The 25,000-nt window shown below is 35.5% G+C and overlaps 1 protein-coding gene across 1 annotated transcript in view; it reads left to right on the top strand.

Moving 5' to 3' along the window:
* Nucleotides 1–25,000, top strand: part of GRIA3 (glutamate ionotropic receptor AMPA type subunit 3) — a 662,172-nt gene that overhangs the window by 518,665 nt on the left and 118,507 nt on the right. Inside the window, exons 10-11 of the mRNA XM_053699114.1 lie at nucleotides 154–360; nucleotides 20,934–21,307. Coding sequence (XP_053555089.1) covers nucleotides 154–360; nucleotides 20,934–21,307 — 581 coding nt within the window. The remainder of the gene's footprint in view (nucleotides 1–153; nucleotides 361–20,933; nucleotides 21,308–25,000) is intronic.

The following is a 25,000-nucleotide window of genomic DNA, read 5'->3' on the forward strand; positions in this document are numbered from 1 at the left end:
CTTCCTCCAAATGGGCTTAGATTTCTTTGATGTTTGATGTCATAAAACTCATGCCTTTCATCTACTATGCATTAAAAACAAGAAAAGAAAAAAATAGGCTTAAGATTCTTTCTTCTGTAATCAGTAATGTTTTGTTGGGATTTATTATTGTAGGAAAATCCATATGTGATGAAAAAGAAAAACTATGAACAACTAGACGGAAATTTGAGGTATGAAGGGTACTGCGTAGATCTAGCAAATGAAATTGCAAGGCATGTGGGAATAGATTACAAATTATCAATCGTGGAGGATGGGAAATATGGTGCCAGAGATCCAGAAACCAAAATATGGAACGGGATGGTGGGTGAACTTGTGTATGGGGTAAGTATTTTCTAAGGAGTTATTAACAGCTACTATACAACATATGACAATACTTGCATGGTGCTATCTAAATATTATTGCTGATTTTGGTTTTGTTTACTTAAAGGAAGATAAAAAGTCAATAATAAAAACTGTGTTCATTTGCTACAGGGTTTTATTACACTACGTTTGCTTGCACAGGCCTATCTCTTTATCAGCAGGGCTTTTCCATTATCAATTTGGCGAAAATGTGATAATAGAATTAAATTAGAGAGTTTTTCTAAATTGTATGCTCTGTCTGAATCATGAAAGAATTGTGTTTCATGTAACTTAAAGAGATTTGAACAGGGGCATTATCGGTATATGGGGCATGTATATATGTTGAGTTATTGAATTTGCTCATTTTTTATTAGTGTAAAAAATATTATTAATTGTTTTAATTAAGCAGAAACCGTCTATATCTGTTTGGTGGCATTGCTTCCTAATGTCCAATAGGTTTCGGGTAATTTAATGCGTTTTGGGGTACTCTATAATAATATAAAAAAGTCTTATCTGGTTTTTTATTGTAAGTATTGTTAGCCGTGCAATTCAACAAGTGAAGAAAAGACCCCATAGATGTTTTATAAAGTATCAAGAATTCGGATTGTGATAAAAAAATATAGGATCATTTTTCACCAAAATGATAAAGACATGTGCTGCTGATAATCAATGAAAATGGCTGATTGTGATCACATTAAAAGGTGCTCATCTACAGCCATTAAAGGGACATGAAACCCTAATTTTCTCTTTCATAATTCATATAGAGCATACAATTTTAGACAACTTTCCAATTTAATTCTATCATCAAATTTTATTTGTTTTCTTGGTATCTTTTGTTGAAAGAGCAGCAATGCACTACTGGGAGCTAGCTGAACACATTTGGTGAGCCAATAACAAGAGGCATATCAACAGACATATCAACAGCTAAAGTCAAAGCATTGCTGCTCCTGAGCCTACCTAGGTATGCTTTTCAACTAAGATAATGAAGCAAATTAGACAATAGAAGTATTCTCTGTATAAAAGTGTTTTCTGTATCTGAATCCTAAAAAGTTTAATCTTAGTTTTACTGTCCCTTTAAAATATTTATCAAATTATATTTTGTGATCAACCCCACAGTTAGAAAGGCACATTAATACAAACATTATATGCACTAACAAATGAGGGCACTGCTTTTTTTGCATTATAAAATAATTTTCTTTTAAAGGGACAATTAATTGCAGAATTTGTATTGTTTAACCCCTTAACGACCGAGGACGTGCAGGGTACGTCCTCTAAAAAAGTCACTTAACGACCAAGGATGTACCCTGCACGTCCTCGGTCTGGAAAGCAGCTGGAAGCGATCCTGATCACTTCCAGCTGCTTTCCGGTTATTGCAGGATGCCTCGATATCGAGGCATCCTGCAATAACAATTTTTACCCCTCCGGTGCAGAGAGACACTCTGTGGCCCTCTCTGCACCGGACATTGATGGCCGCATTCGTTGGTGGGTGGGAGCTGAAGTGGGAGGCGGGTGGGCGGCCATCGATGGCTTCAAAGTCAGAGAGGGGGGCGGGATCGGGGGCGGGAACGCGGGGGGGCGCGCACGGGAGGCGGCGGGCGCGTGCACGGGGAGGGAGCGGATGGGAACCGCTACATTTCTTTTTTAGAAGTGGAATTAAAAGTAATCTAAGGGATCTGGGAGGGGGTGGGGGACAGCTGCCAGCACCCAAGATGGCCCCCAATAAGACAGAGGGGGAGGGTTAGAGATCTTTTTTGGGGGGATCAGGGAGGTTGGGGCTAAGGGGGGATCCTACACAGCAGCATATGTAAATATGCTATAAAAAAAAGATACCTTTTATTTTAGTACTGGCAGACTTTCTGCCAGTACTTAAGATGGCGTGGACAAATGTGGGGTGGGGGAGGGAAGAGTGCTCTTTAGAATGGATCAGGGGGTCTGATGTGTCAGGTGGAAAGCTGATCTCTACACTAAAGCTAAAATTACCCCAAAAAGCTCCCTACATGCTCCCTAATTAACCTCTTCACTGCTGGGCATAATACACGTGTGGTGCGCAGTGGCATTTAGCGGTCTTCTAATTACCAAAAAGCAACACCAAAGCCATATATGTCTGCTATTTCTGAGCAAAGGGGATCCCAGATAAAAATTTACAACCATTTATGCCATAATTGCACAAGCTGTTTGTAAATATTTCAGTGAGAAACCTAAAGTTTGTTAAAAAATTTGTGAAAAAGTGAACAATTTTTTTTATTTGATTGCATTTGGTGGTGAAATGGTGACATGAAATATACCAAAATGGGCCTAGATCAATACTTTGGGATGTCTTCTAAAAAACAATATATATATACACATGTCAAACAGTGTTCCAATGTAACTAGCGCTAATTTTGAAAAAAAGTGGTTTGGAAATAGCAAAGTGCTACTTACAGTATATTTATGGCCCTATAACTTGCAAAAAAAGCTAAGAACATGTAAACATTGGGTATTTCTAAACTCTGGACAAAATTTAGAAACTATTTAGCATGGGTGTTTTTTGGTGGTTGTAGATGTGTAACAGATTTTGGGGGTCAAAGTTATAAAAAGTGTGTTTTTTTCCAATTTTTTTCCTCATATTTTATATTTTTTATAGTAAATGATAAGATATGATGAAAATAATGGTATCTTTAGAAAGTCCATTTAATGGTGAAAAAAACGGTATATAATATGTGTGGGTACAGTAAACGAGTAAGAGGAAAATTACAGCTAAACACAAACACTGCAGAAATGTAAAAATAGCCCTGGTCCTTAATGGACAGAAAATGGAAAAGTGATGTAGTCATTAAGGGGTTAAAAAGATAGATAACCCCTTTATTACCTATTCCCCAGATTTGCATAACCAACACGGTTATATTAATAACCTTTTTTACCTCTGTGATAAGCTTGTATCTAAGACTCTGCAGACTGCCCCCTTATTTCAGTTCTTTTGACAGACATGCATTTTAGCCAATCATTGCTGACTCCTAGGTAACTCCACAAGAGTGAGAACAATTTTTATCTATATAGCACTCATGAACTGGCGCTGTCTAGCTGTAAAAAAAAAAAAAACTGTCAAAATGCACTGATATAAGAGGCAGCCTTCAAGAGATTAGAAATTAGCATATCGGCCTACCTAGGTTTAGCTTTCAGCAAAGAATACCAAGCGAACAAAGCAAATTTAAAAAGTTGTTTAAAATTGCATGTTCTATCTGAATAATGAAAGTTTAATTTTGACTAGGCTGTCCCTTTAAATCACTTGAGATATGTCTCTGGAATACGTTTTTCCTACATTTAATTGAACAACCACATGAAAAACTACAAAACTGTCTGTTCTCTGGCCTTTTCTTGTGGTTTTCCAAGGGATTTCCAAAAACTAACACGCAAGTTAAAGGGCCACTGTAAGTAAATATTTTCTATGCCTGTTACTAACTAACTACCCCAAATACGCTTTTTATCAATAGCAAATAGCATTTCATTAACATATCTCTACCGTATATCAGAAATCTTGTCTGCAAATTTAATTGTTTTCCAAACCCACTCCGTGGGTATCCTTTGCTCTGTACCAATCTGTTTACAATACCTAGGTTTCAAAATGGCGCTTTAAACACAAAGTTATTGGTTTAAGTATTTTGAACACTCAGTGCTGAAAATAGTGGGCAGGATAACGGGACATTATCGGCGAATAAAAGATATAACTTTTAGAATGTTATGAAACTTCGTATTGGAGAAAATATAGGTCAGTAGGTTTTAATTAATGTTTATTAACTTTAATATGTTAGTTGTTTAGCTTAAAAATTATAACAGAAAGTAATCCTTTAAAAATACTCAGTTAATGAAAATCATGGGAAATCAATAATGGCGCTGGCTGCACTTTTAAAACATGCTAACGTCTTATTGATTCATGCACAGAACATTCAGAAGGTCATATTTTTGTGTAAACTTTATAGTTTCGGACTTCTTCTTAAACTGGGGCCCAATTGTGTTTATTAAAATGTAATGAGAACATGCTTAAAACCATTAACATTAAAATAGCTACTCAAAATGCAAATATAATACACTATAAAAAATGCCAACATATGTTTTCTTAAAGGTTAATGCCTCAGAAATATATCAATCTAGAAATTATGTGACACTGATTTTGATAGACTGGAATACCGCAGGGGAGGATTTTTAATGCAGATTATTGTATGGGTTTTTGAAGTGTAAAGCTATGAGCCATTTTCATGATGGTGTGCAAAACAGGTTTTCTTAGGATTGGAATAGTTGTAAATTCTTAAACCTCACATATACCTTTCATAGACTTCTGCAAGCAGATTTTAATAGAACCCCTAGTTTACGAGTTTTGCGGTAAGAGCTGCTCAGTACTAACTTGCAAGTAATTGTCACCACTCACCTACCTATAGCGCTGCTATTACAGGTTTGCAAAAACCCAGCGTTAGCAGGTAATAAGGGAGCGTAGAGCAAAATTGAGCTCCATATCACACTCCAATACCAGCGCTGCTTTGAGCTGGTTTTACGTGCTCGTGCACAATTTCCCCATAGACATCAATGGGGAGAGACGGCTAAAAAAAGCCTAACACCTGCAATAAAGGAGCGTAAAGCTCCGTAACATAGCCCCATTGATTCCTATGTGGAAACAAAAGTTATGTTTACACCTAACACCCTAACATAAACCCAGAGTCTAAACACCCCTAATCTGCCACCCCCGACATCGCCGCCACCTACATTACACTTATTAACCCCTAATCTGCTGCCCCGACATCGCCGCCACCTACCTATACGTATTAACCCCTAATCTGCCGCCCCAATGTCGCTGTCACCTACATTACACTTATTAAACGCTAATCTGCCGCCCCAATGTCGCCGCCACCTAAATTACACTTATTAAACGCTAATCTGCCACCCCCACTATACTAAAGTTATTAATCTCTAACCCTAAGTCTAATCCTAACACCCCTAACTAAAATATAATTCAAATAAATCTAAATAAAAATTACTATTATTACCTAAATTATTCCTATTTAAAACTAAATACTTGCCTGTAAAATAAACCCTAAGATAGCTACAATATAACTAATAGTTATATTGTAGCTAGCTTAGGTTTTATTTTTATTTCACAGCTAAGTTTGTATTTATTTTAACTAGGTAGAATAGTTACTAAATAGTTATTAACTATTTACTAACTACCTAGCTTAAATAAATACAAATATAACTGTAAAATAAAACCTAACCTGTCTTACACTAACACCTAACCTTACACTACAATTAAATAAATTACATTAATTAAATGCAATAAACTAAATTACAAAAATAAAAAACACTAAATTACACAAAATAAAAAAGAAATTATCAAATATTTAAAATAATTACACCTAATCTAATAGCCCTATCAAAATAAAAAAGCCCCCCAAAATAAAAAAATACCTCTAGCCTTAACTAAACTACAAATAACCCTTAAAAGGGCCTTTTGCAGGGCATTGCCCCAAAGAAATCAGCTCTTTTACCTGTAAAAAAAAAAAAAAATACAAACACCCCCCAACAGTAAAACCCACCACCCACACAACCAAACCCCCCAAATAAAAACAATCTAAAAAAACCTAAGCTCCCCATTGCCCTGAAAAGGGCATTTGGATGGGCATTGCCCTTAAAAGGGCATTTAGCTCTTTTTCTGCCCAAACCCTAATCTAAAAATAAAACCCACCCAATAAACCCTTAAAAAAAACTAACACTAACCCCAAAAGATCCACTTACAGTTTTTGAAGACCCGACATCCATCCTTAACGAAGCGGCAGAAGTCCTCAGCGAAGCCGGCAGAAGTCTTCATCCAAGCCGGCAGAAGTCTTCATCCAGACGGCATCTTCTATCTTCATCCATCGGGTGCGGAGCGGCACCACCTTCAAGACATCAGGTGCAGAGCATCCTCTTCTTCCGACGGCTAACGAAGAATGAAGGTTCCTTTAAGGGACGTCATCCAAGATGGCTTCCCTTGAATTCAGATTGTCTGATAGAATTCTATCAGCCAATCGGAATTAAAGGGGTAAAATTCCTATTGGCTGATGCAATCTAAATGTCCGGAGTGGCAGATTAGGGGTAAATATTTTTATTATAGTGTTTGTGATGCGGTAGGGCCTCGGTTTAAGGGTTAATAGGTAGTTTATGGGTGTTAGTGTACTTTGTAGCACTTTAGTTATGAGTTTTATGTTATAGCGTTGTAACATAAAACCCATAACTACTGATTTTCAGGTGGCAGTGCGAATCTTGACGGTATAGGGTGTACCACTCACTTTTTGGCCTCCCAGGCAAACTCGTAATACCGGCGCAAAGGAAGTCCCATTGAAATAGGACTTTTTGAAAGCTGCGGTAGTTACGTTGCGTTACGGCCAAAAAAGTGTGCGGTGCACCTATACCTGCAAGACTCGTAATACCAGCGGTAGTGAAAAAGAGCCTTAACGCTGCTTTTTCACTCATACCGCAAAACTCGTAATCTAGCCGAAAGTGTTTCCTCAATTGGCTTTTATTATATAGCAGTTTCCCAACAATAAAAAACAAGAGAAAAATAATCACCAATAATGTGGCTTTAAGTGCTTCTGTATGAACTTTCCTGATACAAAAGATTTCGCACTTAAAAGCTATTATATTAGATGCATTCATTTTCCATTTTACTTCTTTTCTCCAAATTATAAGATCTGTGGTATTATCACAGCTTGAACAAAAATTGACTTTCAGAGAACACAACCCTTTAGTTAAACAGTAAATTAATTTTTGCTTGAAATTACTTTTAAGTCCTTCAGAGGTCATGTATTGTCATAGGAATTGATTGATCCATTACATAAGTCAATAAGTATTGACTGTGCCCGTGTGTTTAAAGAACTGGCATCATATTCAGCCATATCAAAAGAAAAGCATTGATTTTTTTTCTAAAGCATAGTCTGCATGCCTGATGTGGTTGACTGTAATGTTATCTCATTTCTTTCCTATTAGAATTGTCCTGCTGTCCCATTACTCTCATGGGGACTCATTTAAAAAAGCATTTCCACATACTTAATAATTTTTACATAATTTACTGGGGGGAAAGGGCGCTATAAAAATAAATTACTGCCTCTGGAGTTCCATAGTTATTCAGGAACAGATTTCTAGATGTGCTTTTTTTGCTCTTACAGCACAAGCCATGAATCTGCTTAATACCAGTATCTGCAAACAAAAGTAAAATGTTTACTTGATAACATAATATATATACATAAAAGCAAATATATTGATGTTAATAATATATTGATGTTGAATTGAAAAACATTTCTTGACTGAATCATTTTTTCATGAGTAGATATAAATAAATATATTAAATTAACAAGAATAGTAAGTTTCAGTGGCCAACTCCAAATATCAAGGCCTAAATGTTTTGTGGCCGCTATGATATCTTGATAAATGAATGCCATTAGTTATAACCTATGTACACATGGGTTATGTGGAGGGGTAAGGGCCTACAACACAAGGGCCACAAAGCAGCATCCACAATTTCATAAATGGGGCCCAATGGCATCTGATGCCATTGGGCCCCATTTATAAAATTGTGGATGCTGCTTTGTGGCCCATGTGTTGCAGGCTCACCCAAGCCGCCTGAAATGCTAGTTCAGTAGCTGCAGTCTTAAAAGGCCGCACATTTTGAGGCATTGTTCTATGGAGTGATGTATTTCCATTCCAGTATGCTCTAAATGTTTTATTTATTTTTACTTAGCCATTTTATTTAAAGTATCAATAATCCCTGGTTGTCTAGTTTGGTTGTGTGACTCATACATGCGCCCCCGACCTTCAGTTGAGAGAAATATATGAAGAAAATATGAACTAAATTTGAAGGTGTTGGGGGAAGTTTGGACAGTAACAGATTTGCCAATACCTAGGGCAGCCTGAAACCTAAGCACACTGCTGCTATAAATAACATGAATAAACATGTGTCTGCATTTGTGTTATTTGTGAATATATTTACAATAAATAGCAAAAAAAATTAAGATGGTCCTGTCCTCACACCACTCACCCATCCCTATAATTATTTTAGTTTTACTTGATGAAATCATGGATCAACTAAGCCCAGAATGCCTACCAAGCCCACAACTAGGGATGGGCAAATATTTAGCAACATTCGAAAAATGAAATGAATTTTAACATGTTCATTCGTTTTGAATTTTGAATGTTTGTACAATATTCTAACATTTGTTTAATGTAATAGTATTTTTAATACTATCTTTATGTAATGTAATATTCGATTCAAACTTTTCTAATTCGAATACTAGAGCTAGAAAATTTTGAATTGATTTATTTGTAATAGTATTTCTAGTGCTCTCTTTAAATGTAATATTCAAATTATGCAAGGTTAGAAATAGAAAATATTGAATTGATATATTTGTATCTATTATGTTTCAATTTACTAAATCTTCTACCATATGCACTATTGAACGTCTTTGAATGTGAATATTTAATCTAATTATGAACATTTGAAAATGAAAGTAACATTCAAAAGCCGGAAACAACATTAGATTACAAAGTTTTAATGGATTTTCATTCTCATCAACATTCGATTCTCCAAAACAATGTCCACAGGACTATTCGTTCCACCACATTCGCCCATGCCTACCCATAACCTATCTGGCTCCATCTTTAACTGGCCCATTTACCAATCTGATACTGCCTGTGGCGACTCCCTGGTCACCATTATGTAATATTATTAAAGGAATTGCTAGAAGGGGACTCTTATTTAAGTTTTGACCAGATCCCACCAATATCTAGTTATGTCCCCAGTCCAAACCATTACAAAATAATGGTTTCTGAAACAGGGTAACGAGGGGGCACACACTATAAGAGATATAACACATGAGTAAATATCAATACAAGAATATGTACATATATAGAAAAACCAGAAAATGTCAAAATTAATAAAAAGTCCCAATTCAAATGCAATACTGTGCACTGTCCGTGATATTCAAAAGGGAAACAAGTGCAAACGGCTGCTCTCCTCCTCACAGACGTATCAGGGTAAAACTGTAAAGAAAGCATTAAACAGAGGGGCGCTTCATGTGTAGATCAGCATATTCAAATATGAGCATGCGGATATTCAATCCAAATCGGTACTCGTATTTGGTATAAGTACACTTATGTACTGGTAGGAACAGGCTGATAACTCTGGGTGTATCAGCTAACCCTCTCCTTGCTCCACCGAGGTATACAGGTGCAGTCCAACCCACTACAGAAGTAGGGGACTCCAGGTGACCTATTACTACATTGCATCTGAGCACCTGGAGTCACCTACTTCTGTAGTGGGATGGAATGCACCTGTATACCTCGGTGGAGCAAGGAGAGGGTTAGCTGATACACCCAGAGTTATCAGCCTGTTCCTATCAGTACATAAGTGTACTTATACCAAATATGAGTACCGATTTGGCTTGAATATCCGCATGCTCATATTTGAATATGCTGATCCAAACATGAGGCGCAACTCTGTTTTATGCTTTCTTTAAAATACTGGTTTTGCAAGGTAGCTGTTCCAAAAGCAGGTTTCATCCCTCACTTGTCATTGGTAAGTAGATTATGGTGAAAACATTAGTCAAATTGTGCTTGAAAAAATTGTTAGAAAAAGACTCTGGCCTAGACTTACATGACTCATTCTGCTGCCTAAAGTATATAAAAAATCTAAATATGACAATATGGATTGAAAATAATGGTATGGCTTAATAAAGATAAAACTGTATTCATTCTAACTTTAGAGTGTAAACTGAAAATTAAGATTTAATTTACATTAATATCTGAAACCTTTTAATCTTGGTGGGAGATGTCAAGTTAAACTTAGATCTGGTGATACAAAAGGATTTTGAAAGCTAATTACTTTAAATGGAAAATATGTCTTGCTTGAATTGGTATTATTTATATATTTAATAATATTTTTTATATGTTGCTTTTATCACATTCAAGAGTTTTCAAAATTCTCTGACACACCAGCACCAAAAGTGAAGAAAAAACATTAATACAGTGATACAGCAGAGGGACTGTTAGCAAAGTCTTCCATTGTAATACATAAAATTGGAACAGCCAATAGAATGCAAGCTCAATCCTATTGGATGATTGGATCAGCCAATAGGAGTTTTCCTACCTTAATTCCGATTGGCTGATAGGATTCTATCAACCAATCGTAATTGAAGGGACGCCATCTTGGATGATGTCACTTAAAGGAACCTTCATTCTTCAGTCGCCGTCAGATGGAAGAGGATGCTCCGCATCGGATGTCTTCAAGATGGACACGCTCCGCTCCGGATGGAAGAAGATAGAAGATGCAGCCTGGATGAAGACTTCTGTCGGTCTGGATGTCCTCTTCTGGCCGGATCAGATGAAGACTTCTGCCCCTCTGGAGGTCCACTTGTGCCCGGCTGCGTGAAGACGGCTCAAGGTAGGGTGATCTTCAAGGGGGTAGTGTTAGGTTTTATTAAGGGGGGATTGGGTGGGTTTTAGAGTAGGGTTGGGTGTGTGGGTGGTGGGTTGTAATGTTGGGGGGAGTATTGTACTTTTTTTACAGGTAAAAGAGCTGATTATCTTGGGGCAATGCCCTGCAAAAAGTCCTTTTAAGGGCTACTGGTAGTTGATTAGATTAGGAGGTGTTTTTATTTTGGGGGGGCTTTTTTATTTTCATAGGGATTAGGTGTAATTTATTTACAATTTTGTAATTTTATTTTTTATTTTCTGTAATTCTTACTTAAAGGGACAGTCTACTCCTGAATTTTGATTAGACTGCCCCTTTAATTTATACTTAGTTTATTTGTATTTTAGAAGTAGTGTAATTTTTTTTATATTTAATGGTAACTTTAGTATTTTGTAAATTAGCTAATTTTAGTTTATTCAGGGGGGGTTAGGTTAGGTTAGGGCTTAGGTTTATTGCGTTGTGGGCTATGGCGGTTTAGGGGTTAATAGACTTTCTTAGTTATTGCGGTGGGGGATTGCGGTTGACAGCTAGATAGACATTGCGCATGCGTTAGGTGTTAGTTTATTTTTGCAGGCAATTTCGGGAGTTACTATGCTCCCATACTCAGCGCAAGGCCTGCTACGGCTGATTTTTATGGGTAAAAGATTTCTCCATTTTCACCACGTAAGGCCTTGCGCTGGATATTGGATACCGATTTACGACGCAATCCCATGTTAGCTTATGGGAGTAATAATTGCGAGCAACAAGTGAAATATACGCGTGTAACTTGTATGCTACGCCGTATATGTAATACCAAAATCGCATAAAATCTGGCGGCAGAGGATTTTGCGGGCGACGCTGCATATATAATGGAGGCCATAGTTCAAGAATTTTTGAAGAAGACAATTCCTTCTTTTCTAACGTCATCTTTGGGTCAGCTCTCAAGTGAAAGCCAGAGCCTAAAGTTTGGCTATTAGGTGTGAGATTTAGTAAGGCCGCACCATGCAACCTCCAAATGTTAATGCGCCCAAGGTTTTTGCTTGAGCGCTAACATTTTATTTTCCACTTGTAATATGGAAGTGAAAAAGGGAGCAATATGGAATGCACTCTACCGATGTTAGTAAAAGTTTGTGCTAACATTTTTATAATCCCTTTTTTCTGATACAAATAAATGATGATAATAATAGTAATAATAAAAATGTATGCAATTTTATGTACATGCCAAAACATTTCTTATTGCTATAAATAATTTATTTCTATGCTTTATTTTAATCTCAAAATGTATTTATAACACTTAAATAAACCTAATTTTTACATTTTTTATCCCCCTCATATTATCAATCTGCTGTACAACACTTTGTAGAGAGAGATGCTGTGTTTCCGTGTTTTGAATTCATCTTTTCTCCTTGGGTAGCAAGACAAATTTACATCATCCAATTAGCTGACTGCTCTGCCTTGTGTTCTTTGATAAGTAGCACAGCTGCGTTAAATTTAGAGATTATGATATGTTTGCCCTCGTTTTTTTTGTGTTAATCATTTTGCTATTTATTCATCTTATTCAAAGTCAGTTTCTTTTATCTAAATCATAATAAATCAACTTTTAATGCTAAACCCAATTTGTATTCTGTTTAAAGAAACAGAGAAAATTATGTTAAACTGCCATGAAAATCTTAAATACAATTTGTATATAAAAATTTAAAATGGCTTAAAAATGTTCTTTATATATTCTGCTACTCTTTGTGCGGCTTACTTTTTGGACACTAAACTCTTCCTCTTGCATTGTGAACAGATCAGATTTTGTACATTTATAACACCATGCATTCCCTGTTTATGGTTTTAAAAGGAAATCTCTGCAGTAAGTCTCTGGGAAAAAGGGCACCTTAAAGGGACAGTCTAGTCAGAATAACATTTTCTTGATTCATGCAATTTTAAACAAATGCAGGGCATGCAATTTTAAACAACTTTTAAATCTACTTTTATCATCAAATTTGATTTGTTCTCTTGGTATTCTTTGTTGAAAGTTAAACCTAGGTATGCTCGTATGCAAATGTATAAGCCCTTGAATGCCGCCTCTTATCTCAGTGTATTTTGACAGTTTTTCACAGTTAGACAGCGCTAGTTCATGTGTGCCATATAGATAACATTGTGATCACTCCTGTGGAGTTATTTATTAGTCAGCATTAATTGGCTAAAATGCAAGTCTGTAAAAAAATAAGGGGTATTTTGTAGAGGCTTAGATACAAGGTAATCACAGAGGTAGAAAGTGTATTAATATAATTGTGTTGGTTATGCAAAACTGGGGAAATGGGTAATAAATATTCTGGGTTAGTCTGTCCCTTTAAACAAGAGTTTTTACATGCCAATAACTCTCCTTTGTGGTGGTTTTTAAAAATACTGAACAGCAAGGAAGTGTCTACTTCTCTACAAAGGAAAGGAGATAAATTAGAAATGTTTTATAAATAAATACATGAATAAATACATGCAGAAATGGGTAGTGGAAGATAAGGTCCCACAAATACCCTATGCATCCTAGACATTGGTCATCTTTTTTTTCACCACCAAATATCTTGGTCTAGAACCATCCCTGAGTGCGCCTACAGATAGTATGGAGCTCAGTAAGCAGACAGCACCTATGGGGTGGGGTCCCAACACTCCCATTCTTGGGTTTTTCAATCTTGAATTAAGTTAGGCAATATGGAGCATGTTTTGCGTGGTACCAAGTTTTCTCGGGAGACTAGAAAACAAAAGAACAAAGTAGAGCAGTACTGAACTCATTAAGACCAGCTGGTTACTGGAACATTATTAGTTTTGATCGTCGGGTGTTAAACTTTTATATTACATATATTATTTTTTATCCTGTATTTTTGTTCACCATTAACTTACCATTAAGTATTATAAAATGAAAGAAAAAAAACCATACAACAGTATAGTGATAGAGTGCGCCAGAACGCTCAAATAAGAGCGTGTTATATAGCCAGAATAACTAGTCTAAACTCTATAATAAAGAACAACAAAACTGCTGAGTAAGTAAAGCAGTCACAGAATGTGGCAAAAAAGTGACATAAAATATGTGTGATATGTAACAATGAGATATCTCAAATAGAAGACAAAAATGATATCACGTGTAAAAATAATAGTAATGGCAATTGATAGCAATTACAAACTGAGATGCAATATCTATATATTAACAACAATTGATATTTAAAAATGCTTATCGTGTGGAAGTCCCAAGAAGTGCTTGAAAACGGTATCTCAAACCGTTAGTGTCCCTAAAGGTTAAATGGAGACTTCGGCACAGTAAGGATATTGGAGTGCAGCAGGCAGCTGGTCTTGGAACTGTATGATCAAACAGAGTATCTAAAAGTAAACAAGAGAAGACAGAGCCTCATAGTGCAAGTAGGTTCCGAAAGATGGAGTCACAATAGGAGAAAAACAGTTGTAGATATACTCACAAGAGCACTGGTACTCTTATATAAAGAAGTGCGAATGAGCAGGCTGACGTTTTCACAGCAGTCAGTACGCTGAAAAGTGGATGGTATCCAAACTTCCAAGGTGCAGCTGTGGGCTCTCCTCCACGGGTCAAGAAGGGATCGTCTGGAGCAGCGCTGTGTTGAAATCAGCAGCTTTCACTGCGTGCAGCATACACTTGGAGCTAGTGTTTCGCAAAAGTGTCTCTCAACGGAGATGTTACGAAAGGAAAAACTTTGTGGAGGCAACAAAGTTTGTAGCAATAAAAAAGCCAAAATAACTAGGCTTATATAGAAAGGTGTAAAAACAATTTATTTTCAGAGCTTTAAACGTGTTTCTCGACCACAAGCTCCTGGCCGTTTCTTCAAGTATAATGAATTACACATGTAAGTAAAGAACAAGTTTAAAAAGGGTGCCGGGACATTTCATTGGTCAAAAATAGACCAATCCTAGCCTATGATACATTGTGTACAAATCTAAAATGTAACAATATCGGAACAAATTACATAGATATAAAAAAATAGAAGCTTCTTAGCTAGATGATTAAAACATATTTGATGTTAAAAATATTATAGTTTGCATCTAAACAAAAACCTAAGTACATTTGATCTATGGATATTGTATGACATTGCATATATAAAAGAAAATACTTATAGAGAATATATAAAATTTGTTTATATTTTAACGTTGTATTCAATAGTGTCTAAAGATTTAATTGATACGTGTCGGTTGTGAAATTTAAGATAAACTAATAACAGCGTACATAATAACTAATCCGTGCTGCTGTAAATCACAGACTGAAATTTAAAAAGATATATGCAAATACTGAGAGTTTTTTTGTATATAGAGATCATGGGAAGGTTTTCATCAAATCTCCCGTTTGTGGGGAAAATATTAAAATTGACATATCAACCTTCTGACAACTGTATAATGCATTAAAAAAAATATAAAATAATAGGGTGTCAAAAGGATATTGGATAAAAATGTTTTTTACTCGCACTTTTAAATCCCAAAGAAAGTGTAGAAAGACAGGACCAAAATCTATGTGGTATTATATATAATTCTTCCCTAAATTGCATGTTGGAATATACTAAGCCATCTGAGGCTATATTTCTAGTCCTCAGTCAGGCATGGCAAACGGATGGATAAATGCTGTATATCTCAGAGGCGCTATTTAAAGCAGTCCCCTTTACACATAAAGGTTGGATGCAGTATTGTAGAATGTGATGTATATTTTTAGGAAGAAAAGCGAAGAGATGGAAAGTGCATCAAAGGACCATGGAGGTTGCTTATAATCATGTGAGACCAACAAAAGGCAATAAATAGTATAAATAGATAGATGGTATGTACGAAATATATATACATTGTTATGTATTTATATAAAGAAAATTTCATAATTATAAATATAAATGGGGGAATGTGTCAGAGAACCTAACAAATTGTATCAAAAATATATGCCATGGTGGATGCATGGAATTGTCTGTAGAAAAATAATGTATGACAAACAAAACTAAATAGTAAAACCATGAACGTGAAATAGAATCTGGACTAATGTGTCTATCTAGCCAAATTGGTAATGGCACTATTGAATACAACGTTAAAATATAAACAAATTTTATATATTCTCTATAAGTATTTTCTTTTATATATGCGATGTCCTAAAATATCTCATAGATCAAATGTACTTAGGTTTTTGTTTAGATGCAAACTATAATATTTTTAACATCAATTATGTTTTAATCATCTAGCTAAGAAGTTTCTATTATTTTATATCTATGTAATTTGTTCCGATATTGTTACATTTTAGATTTGTACACAATGTATCATAGGCTAGGATTGGTATATTTTTGACCAATGAAATGTCCCGGCACCCTTTTTAAACTTGTTCTTTACTTACATATGTAATTCATTATACTTGAAGAAACGGCCAGGAGCTTGTGGCCGAGAAACGCGTTTAAAGCTCTGAAAATAAATTGTTTTTACACCTTTCTATATAAGCCTAGTTATTATGGCTTTTTTATTGCTACAAACTTTGTTGCCTCCACAAAGTTTTTCCTTTCATAACATCTCCGTTGAGAGACACTTTTGCGAAACACTAGCTCCAAATGTATGCTGCACACAGTGAAAGCTGCTGATTTCAACACCGCGCTGCTCCAGACGATCCCTTCTTGACCCGTGGAGGAGAGCCCACAGCTGCACCTTGGAAGTTTGGATACCATCCACTTTTCAGCGTACTGACTGCTGTGAAAACGTCAGCCTGCTCATTCGCACTTCTTTATATAAGAGTGCCAGTGCTCTTGTGAGTATATCTACAACTGTTTTTCTCCTATTGTGACTCCATCTTTCGGAACCTACTTGCACTATGAGGCGCTGTCTTCTCTTGTTTACTTTAAGTATTATAAAATGCACATTTTCTCCCCCATTGCATAATGTAATGAAGAAATTATTTAGGGCCAGATTACAAGTTGAACGCAAAATGTTGCTTTCACAACAGCAATATTTGCACTTAACTTAGTGATACCAGCGCACGTAAATGTGCGCTGGTATTACAAGTGAGATGCAATCCGAATGCTACCTCGCATTTGCATTGCATGGAAGCATTGCCCTCCTCAGAACGCGCTTCCATATGCTCCAATGGGAGCCTCGTTCTCATGCCATTAGTTATGAGAACTAGCGCAGCGAAGGGGGTAAGTCATGCAGCAATGGGCAGCAAATCTAAATAAATATGAATATATACATATATATTTATTTGTTAATGTGTATATACACATATTAAAGGGACAGTCTACACCAGAATTTGTATTATTTAAAAAGATAGATAATCCCTTTATTACCCATTTACCAGTTTTGCATAACTAACACAGTTATATTAATATATGTTTAACCTCTGTGATTACCTTGTATCTAAGCCTCTGCAGACTGCACCCCTATCTCAGTGCTTTTGACAGACATGCAGCTTAGCCAATCAGCGCAGACTCCTAAATAACTCCATGGGAGTGAGCACAATGTTATCTATATGACACACATGAACTAGTACTGTCTAACTGTGAAAAACTTTCAAAATGCTCTGAGCTAGGAGGCGGTTTTCAACAGTTTAGAAATCAGTTTGAGTCTTCCTAGGTTTAGCTTTTAAAAAATACCACTAAGGGAACAAAGCAAATTTGATGATAAAAAAAATTGCAAAGTTGTTTAAAATTGCATGCCCTAGACTGTCCCTTTAACATATAAATATATATGTATATAAGCATATATGTACATACTGTATATATTAATAGCAAACACACAGTCCCCCATAGACTGCAATGTAAATGTTTTTAACACCCCACACCTACCAACTTTAACCCCTTATAACTGCTTTGTGCAGTTTTTTTATTTTTATTTTAAAGATACTCTTATTTTTTTAGTTAAAGGGAGAGTAAAGTCAAAACTAAACTTTCATGATTCAGATAGGTCATTCAATTTTAAACAACTTTTCAATTTACTTTTATCTACAAATTTGCTTTGTTCCCTTGGTGGTATTTTTGAAAAGCTAAACTTAGCTAGGCTCAAACTGATTTCTAAACCGTTGAAAACCGCCTCTTAGCTCAGAGCATTTTTAAAGTTTTTCACAGTTAGACAGTGTTAGTTCATGTGTGTCATATAGATAACATTGTGCTCCCTCCCGTGAAGTTATTTAGGAGTCTTCCCTGATTGACTACACTGCATGTCTGTCAAAAGCACTTAGATAAGGAGGCTGTCTGCAGAGGCTTAGATACAAGGTAACCACAGAGGTAAAAAGTATATTAATATAACTGTGTTGGTTATGCAAAAACAGGGAATGGGTAATAAAGGGATTATCTATCTTTTTAAATAAGAACATTTTTGGTGTAGACTGTCCCTTTAAGGCACACTACGCTATATTTTTGGGGCAGTTGTGGCACATATAAAAAATGAACCAGAGGTCTGAACTCCGGTTAATTTTTTGAGCGCTAATTCCTACAGCGAGCTTGCAGTAGCAATAACCTGCTACTTATAATGGCTAGTTATTTATCGCACGCCCGTAAACTGAACAAATTGCCCGTTTGCTGCACGATAAATTAGCGCTTTACTTGTAATCTAGCCTTTAATTTATCCATTTAGAAGCTATGTTGCCTGTACAGTCTATGTTTTGATACAGAAATGTTTTTATATATATTTGTTATTGCAGGTAATAGGATAAAACCTGTATCTAGGATCTATCTCAATTAAACTTGATGGGGGTAGCGTAGCAAGAATAGCATGTTTCTTCATTATACTATAAAACTAATTTACAAGTGTCATATAAATTCACTAACAAGAAAAAAAAAAAAAAAATCCAGAACTATAACTATCTGGAAACAATTTAGTTAGTAAACAAAATCTAGTATATTGATAGGCTGGTCATTATATGTATGTTTTAGCTCTTTAGTTGGCAAGCAGTTATTTTCCCTTTGAAATATTCTACACAGTATTTAGCTGCATTTGTACCAGTGTTTACCTTCTTAAGAAATACTTTAAAAATAATAGCCCCGAGTCTTGCTTAAAAATGCTTACATCCCTGTTTTCAAATCATATATCAACCAGCGCAATTGGCCTTAAAAGCTTAATGCTAGATGCTTTCTGGGTTATGGATTGTTAGCTTGTGTGTATGTCATCAAATAATCATGAATCCCTTACTTTAAAGAAACAACAACCAGTACTTTCCTTAAAATGCTTACACGATGTGCAATTTTAAATGACTTCATGCTTGAGTTATGATTGTAATAAAAAAGAAGAATCACATAATGCAGAGATCTTGCCTCTTATATTTTTTGGGAAATGCAGAATCAGCTTTTATCAATAATTCTATTATACAAGAATGAATTGATTTACATTTTAAGCATGAATAATAAATGACAGGTCACATTTTTTTACTTACTTTTTTTACTTTTTGTAAAACATTTTATTAAATTATTCTTCCATACAGTACAAAAAATGCAATGAAAATGGCCGATATTGAAATACGACCACCAATGAAATAGTAGCATTATGCAAAATGTAACTGTCCAATATAGTCCATAGGTGAAATTGTTAAGTATATGGATCTAAAATAGTGTGAGCAACTGTTAGTGTGAGCAACTGTTGGAGTTATAAAACATAAGAAGGAAAACAAATAAGAAAGAGAAAGGAAAACAAACAAGCAATACAGATCAAATACATAATACTTGTAACATATATGTTGGTCATGTTTCGAATTCGACAAGCACAATAATTAAGTGATATAGATGTGATTAAAGGTTCCGACAAATTGGAAAGTTGTTTAAAATTGCATGCCCTATCTGAATCATGAAAGTTTAATTTTGACTAGACTGTTTCTTGAACCTCTTAACCCAATAGGACGTGTATATATACATCATGCGGTACTTTACTTATTGTAACCGCATGATGTATATAAATATGTCCGAGCTGCAGGAAACTTCAGCAGTTTCATCTGTAAAGTTAAAGGTGCCTGATTGTTACAGACGGTGACACTGTGTGTGTCACCACTTGTAGCGATCAACTGCTGGTGCAGGCGGGACGTGTTTGAGGGTAACCGGGAGGAGGTGGGCGTTCCAGCAGCGGAGGGGGAGGTAGTGTGATGGGCCCTACACTGCAGAAAAAATAACTAAAGGGAGAAGAAGGGTGTATTTCCTAATAAAATGTATACCTTAATACATATGCTAAAAGCAATAACTGAACTCTTTGCTATTCTTAAAAGGTATAATAGTTTATTCACAAAAGAAAAGAACAATCTTAAATAATAATGTATAATAACAACTTGTTTATATAAAAAAAAAATCACTACATCACCAGATAGTGCATCATATATGTCCCACTTTGGCTGGGGATTCCCGTCAACTTCAGCCCGAACGATATAGAAGATCTGGGAGTTTTAGTTTATATCCAAACGAAACTCTGCCCTTGGATTGAGAAGTCCAATGAATCAAAGTCCCAGATCCTCTATATACACTTCTAAGTTTTTGTAAAAAAAAAAAAGGTTATGAAACTGTCTGTGTCTCTTATTCCTGTCCAGATGTATCGGGTCCAACAAATGTCTCAACCATGGATGAGTCATTTGTTCTTTTAGAATACATATTGTTTTGTTCAGCATTTTTTTTCAATCAAAACAAGTTATATATAAGCTTCAAGTCTATGCCATGTCAGCAACTCAGGATTTTTTTAACCACTACATAGATTCATATAGGCCAAGAAGACTGGTTCACAATAATCACACTCTATATGGCCTGCCATATCACATTTGTATCACAGAGGGATGAGGAGCAACACTACAGAAAAAAGGTGGGGTGGAGGGCCCTAGATAATGATCATCGGAGGGGGGAGGCAGGGGGACCACTACACTATAGAAAATTTTTTAAAAAATATATCAAGTTGTAATAAAAATAATTACAGGAGTTCTTGGTGTCTGGATTTAAACGGTATCTGACAAAGGGAAATGTAAAAGGTAGCACAAATATAAATGGGTAGCACTAAAACTATTCACACCACCAGAGTTTTTGGGAACAGTATGTCAGCACAGTTTAATGAGGTTGTATTTTTATATATCTGACTTTGATTGTATATATGGTATGTAACATCACTTATTGAAATATTCTGTTTGATTTCAGAGAGCAGATATTGCTGTCGCCCCTCTCACCATTACTCTGGTACGGGAAGAAGTGATTGATTTTTCAAAACCATTTATGAGCCTTGGAATCTCCATCATGATTAAGAAACCACAAAAATCTAAACCAGGAGTTTTCTCCTTTCTGGATCCCTTGGCCTATGAAATCTGGATGTGTATAGTCTTTGCATACATTGGCGTCAGTGTAGTTCTTTTCCTAGTGAGCAGGTTCAGCCCATATGAATGGCATTTGGAGGACAACGATGAAACTCGTGACCCTCAGAATCCTCCTGATCCTCCAAATGAATTTGGAATTTTTAACAGCCTTTGGTTTTCCCTGGGTGCCTTTATGCAGCAAGGATGCGATATTTCTCCAAGGTTTGTTACATATCACCCCATCACCTTCTTGCATTTTATGGTCATACACTAATGCCATGGTGTATATATGTTGTCTTCTAAACCCTTATATTCTTATAAATCCAAATTTCTTTTTTCTTTTTTTTTTTGCTTCACCTTTCACTCAACATTATGCTTCATCATTAAAAAAACATTGCTTGCTTTCATCCATAATGTATAATTGGTATGAGCTGTTGTGCCACTTATACATGCCTGCTCCAACTTATATTCACCATGTTGAGACTGTAAAATGCATAGGGTCTTTCTGTTTCAGCAATGCTTGGAGGTCTACCGTGTTTTTGCTGCATATCTCATTTTACGGTCATCTGCTTGGTGCATATAACATATGTTATTGTGCTTATTGCTCTAACAAAATACATGCAACAGCAGTTTCATTACCTCAAACGTCATCATTGTCATTGCATGCGCTGACCTATCAGTTTGTTGCTTCTTTGCTATTACTGCATATTTTGTTTGTTCCCTGTAATTCTACCTGTCATTTATTTTTACACATTTCTTTTCTTGGCTGTTAAAACATTATTATTTTTTATATTTTAAAGTAAAGTTTTTTGGGGGGGGGTTAGAATGTAGATTGAGAACAATAGCTTTCAATTTACCTCTTACTGGTAGTTTACCCATTTGATGAAAAGCCTCTGCTTTTGAGTTTAATGGCAAACATCTCTCTCTTTCATTCTTTCTGTCTTGCATTTATAAACAAATGTTTGCTTAGAAAGGCACATGTTACAAAAAAATACAGGGCAGATTAATATAAAACTGTTAAGTGCCACAGCTCTTTAAGACTACACATGTAATATGTATATATCTTTTTATTAAGTTCTATTAATTTATATTAATTTTTCAAACCACTAAAATAGCATTTATATATATATCTTGCCATTTTAACCTCTTAAGGACATAATTTTTCCGTCATAAAACAATTGAGCAAACTGAAAGCTGTGTCTTTAAAGGGTTAACATATCTACCTTTATTTGAGCAGATATACGATTTTAACTTGTATATCTGGTTGCTGGTCCTTGAGGGAGTTGAGAAACATCATATAAATTAAATCTTAAAAAGCAAAGAAAGTATTAGCTAACAGCTATATAGACAAGATAATCCCTGTTGCAAAAAGCAGAAAGCATAAATCCATTTCTTAAACACAATAACAAAATAAGCAAACAAAAAGCAATAACAAAATTGATGTACTAATTGGTTTTGCTAGGTATGTAATAATAATTCATCACTGCCTTAGGTTCTTAATTTTTTTTAATTTAACTTTATGGCCATGATTTTTAGTTCTATAAAACATAAAATTATAACTCCTATCACATTCTTAATGAGAGTACGTGAATCAGGATTCATTGGCATGTGGATAATTTTAAGCCACATCATGAGGAAAGATATTTTAGAAAACAATCCTGCTCCCTTCTGCTTCCCTCAAGTTTCTTGAAGTGTCTGCTTGAAGAGAGCTTCTTCCCTTGGAGGACTATTCTTTTTCTATTTCTCTGACTATTCTTATGGATTCAACTTACAAACACTGCTATGACCACCTCTCGTTCCTGTGAAGTGTAACTATTATACCATAGCTCCTTAGATGGATCTCCCCAACCCCTCTTATTCCATTTAGGTAAAGTGCAAATATCTTCCATTCTCCCCATGGCACATATAACTAAGAATCTTCTAACTGGGGCATCTTGCCCTGAATTCCCTTACTGTGAGTTCATTATGCGGAATGTTATAATACTTATGTCATGTTTTGATGTGTGAAATAGACATCTGTCACACTTTCTTCTCTAGCATTCCCCTTTTCTACAGGGTACAACTTGTACTGGCTCTTTTAATATTAAATACAGTGTGCCAGATTCCCCTAATACTAATACTATTTGATTTAATCTAGAGACAAAGATTGGCTAACTTCTTACACTCTCTGTATGCTTTATGTACGTTTAAACTACATCCTTATAGTCATCATCAACATTTGCAACTATTGTATTATGCAGTTTCCATTGGCTACAACTCCATCTACCTAATTTCCATTGACGGTCTTTAGGTCTGTTCCTCACCCTATAGGGCTCTTAAGTTTGCCATCTTTAACATTAACAACCATTACAGTTTTTTTTATCCAAAAGGGGTTGCTCATAGACTTAATCCTAAAACACTTTAATCTGATCCATAGTGATTTTTTTACCCATAGTGGGTTATCATAGCATTTCATCTTCTAATTGACCTTCTGATTCCTAATATGCAATAATTATTAAAATTATATTTTACACCCCCTGCTGTCTCAGAAAGCAGCAGTTCTAAGGATTGTTTTGAATCTTAGCCTTAGCAGCTACTCCAAAAGATTATAAATATGTCCTTAACCCCTATAGCAAAAATAAATCACTTAGGGTCATCCTCCTGCCCTTGAAGTAAATTAAGTTTCAGAACCACAAAACCATTTATAAACTTTTCCAGATACGCCCTCACAAAAAAAATGAATAGTTTACACCCATAAGACAAACTGCAACACAAATAAATGTGTACAGTTTGCATTAACTAAACCTTTTAAATTGGTTGGTCCCTTCTTTTAACTTGTGGGACCATTTGGTTTATCATCAAGAGCATTGATAGTCAGTGTCTAATTATTTTGAGCTCTAGATTTAATTAACTAGCCAGTTTAAAAATACATGTAAACTGATTGCCCTACCATTTAGTGGAAAAAATGTTTCATAAGGAAGTTTACATGGGAAAATAATCTTTCTCCACTTGATAAGATCAACTTTTTGTTGATGATTTCAGGTATCTAACACTCGCTGCCAACATTCCTCTCACCGTTTATAGTCATAATAATCTAAAAAAAACACAAGATTTTTGAAAAGCCTTTTGGGACAAACCCAACAAGGCCTAAATGCTCAATCCCTCCTCTGAAAAACCTTCAAACAAGTTGTCATCCCATATTAATGGAGGTATGGTGGACTTATCTTCCAGAGAAGCATGAAAAGTTTATTCTTTCCTTCAAGTCTCAAATATGTATGACCCTGTTAACTAATTAATGTAGGGTCTGTTCTTTTCAATACCCATTGAAAAAAATGTAATAGTCTTTATAGTGATTAAAAAAAGAGGACAATTTATATCCAATATAGGACATCAATAGTTTTATTAGGTTTGTCAGACACTTATTGAAGTTGTTCAGTTCTACTGAGGTCCATGGAGTTTGGCCAAAATGCACCTACCGTTAAAATGTTTGTCTTCATTTAATCCACTATTTTTAAGATGTTCTGTTCAATTTTGACCATCAGTATTTTCAGCTAGTGGCTGTAGTACCCTTCAAACTAGGCACAATATAGTCCTCTAGGCATCTCTTTCAATTGGAGGTCTGGAACTACAGGTGTTCTATTTTGCCCCACTTCATTGTCAAAAGACCTTTCTATGCCCCCTGTGCTAGTATCAAACAATACCACCAGAGCAACTTTACATATTTAGCTGTGCTGTTAAGTGGGAAATCTCTAGGATCTTAACCTGGACAGAGTTACATATACCAGACATTTATGCAATCCATATTCTTTTGGTTGACTATAGAGTAGGATAATACTTTAGTCACTACATATTACATACCAGAGAGTACAGAGAGTATCCCCTTTATCCTTCGTCCTATTGTCACGGTATTTATAGTCCTCCACAATATTATTTAAT

Source organism: Bombina bombina, chromosome 1, assembly GCF_027579735.1.
Source record: "Bombina bombina isolate aBomBom1 chromosome 1, aBomBom1.pri, whole genome shotgun sequence".
Lineage (NCBI taxonomy): Eukaryota > Metazoa > Chordata > Amphibia > Anura > Bombinatoridae > Bombina > Bombina bombina.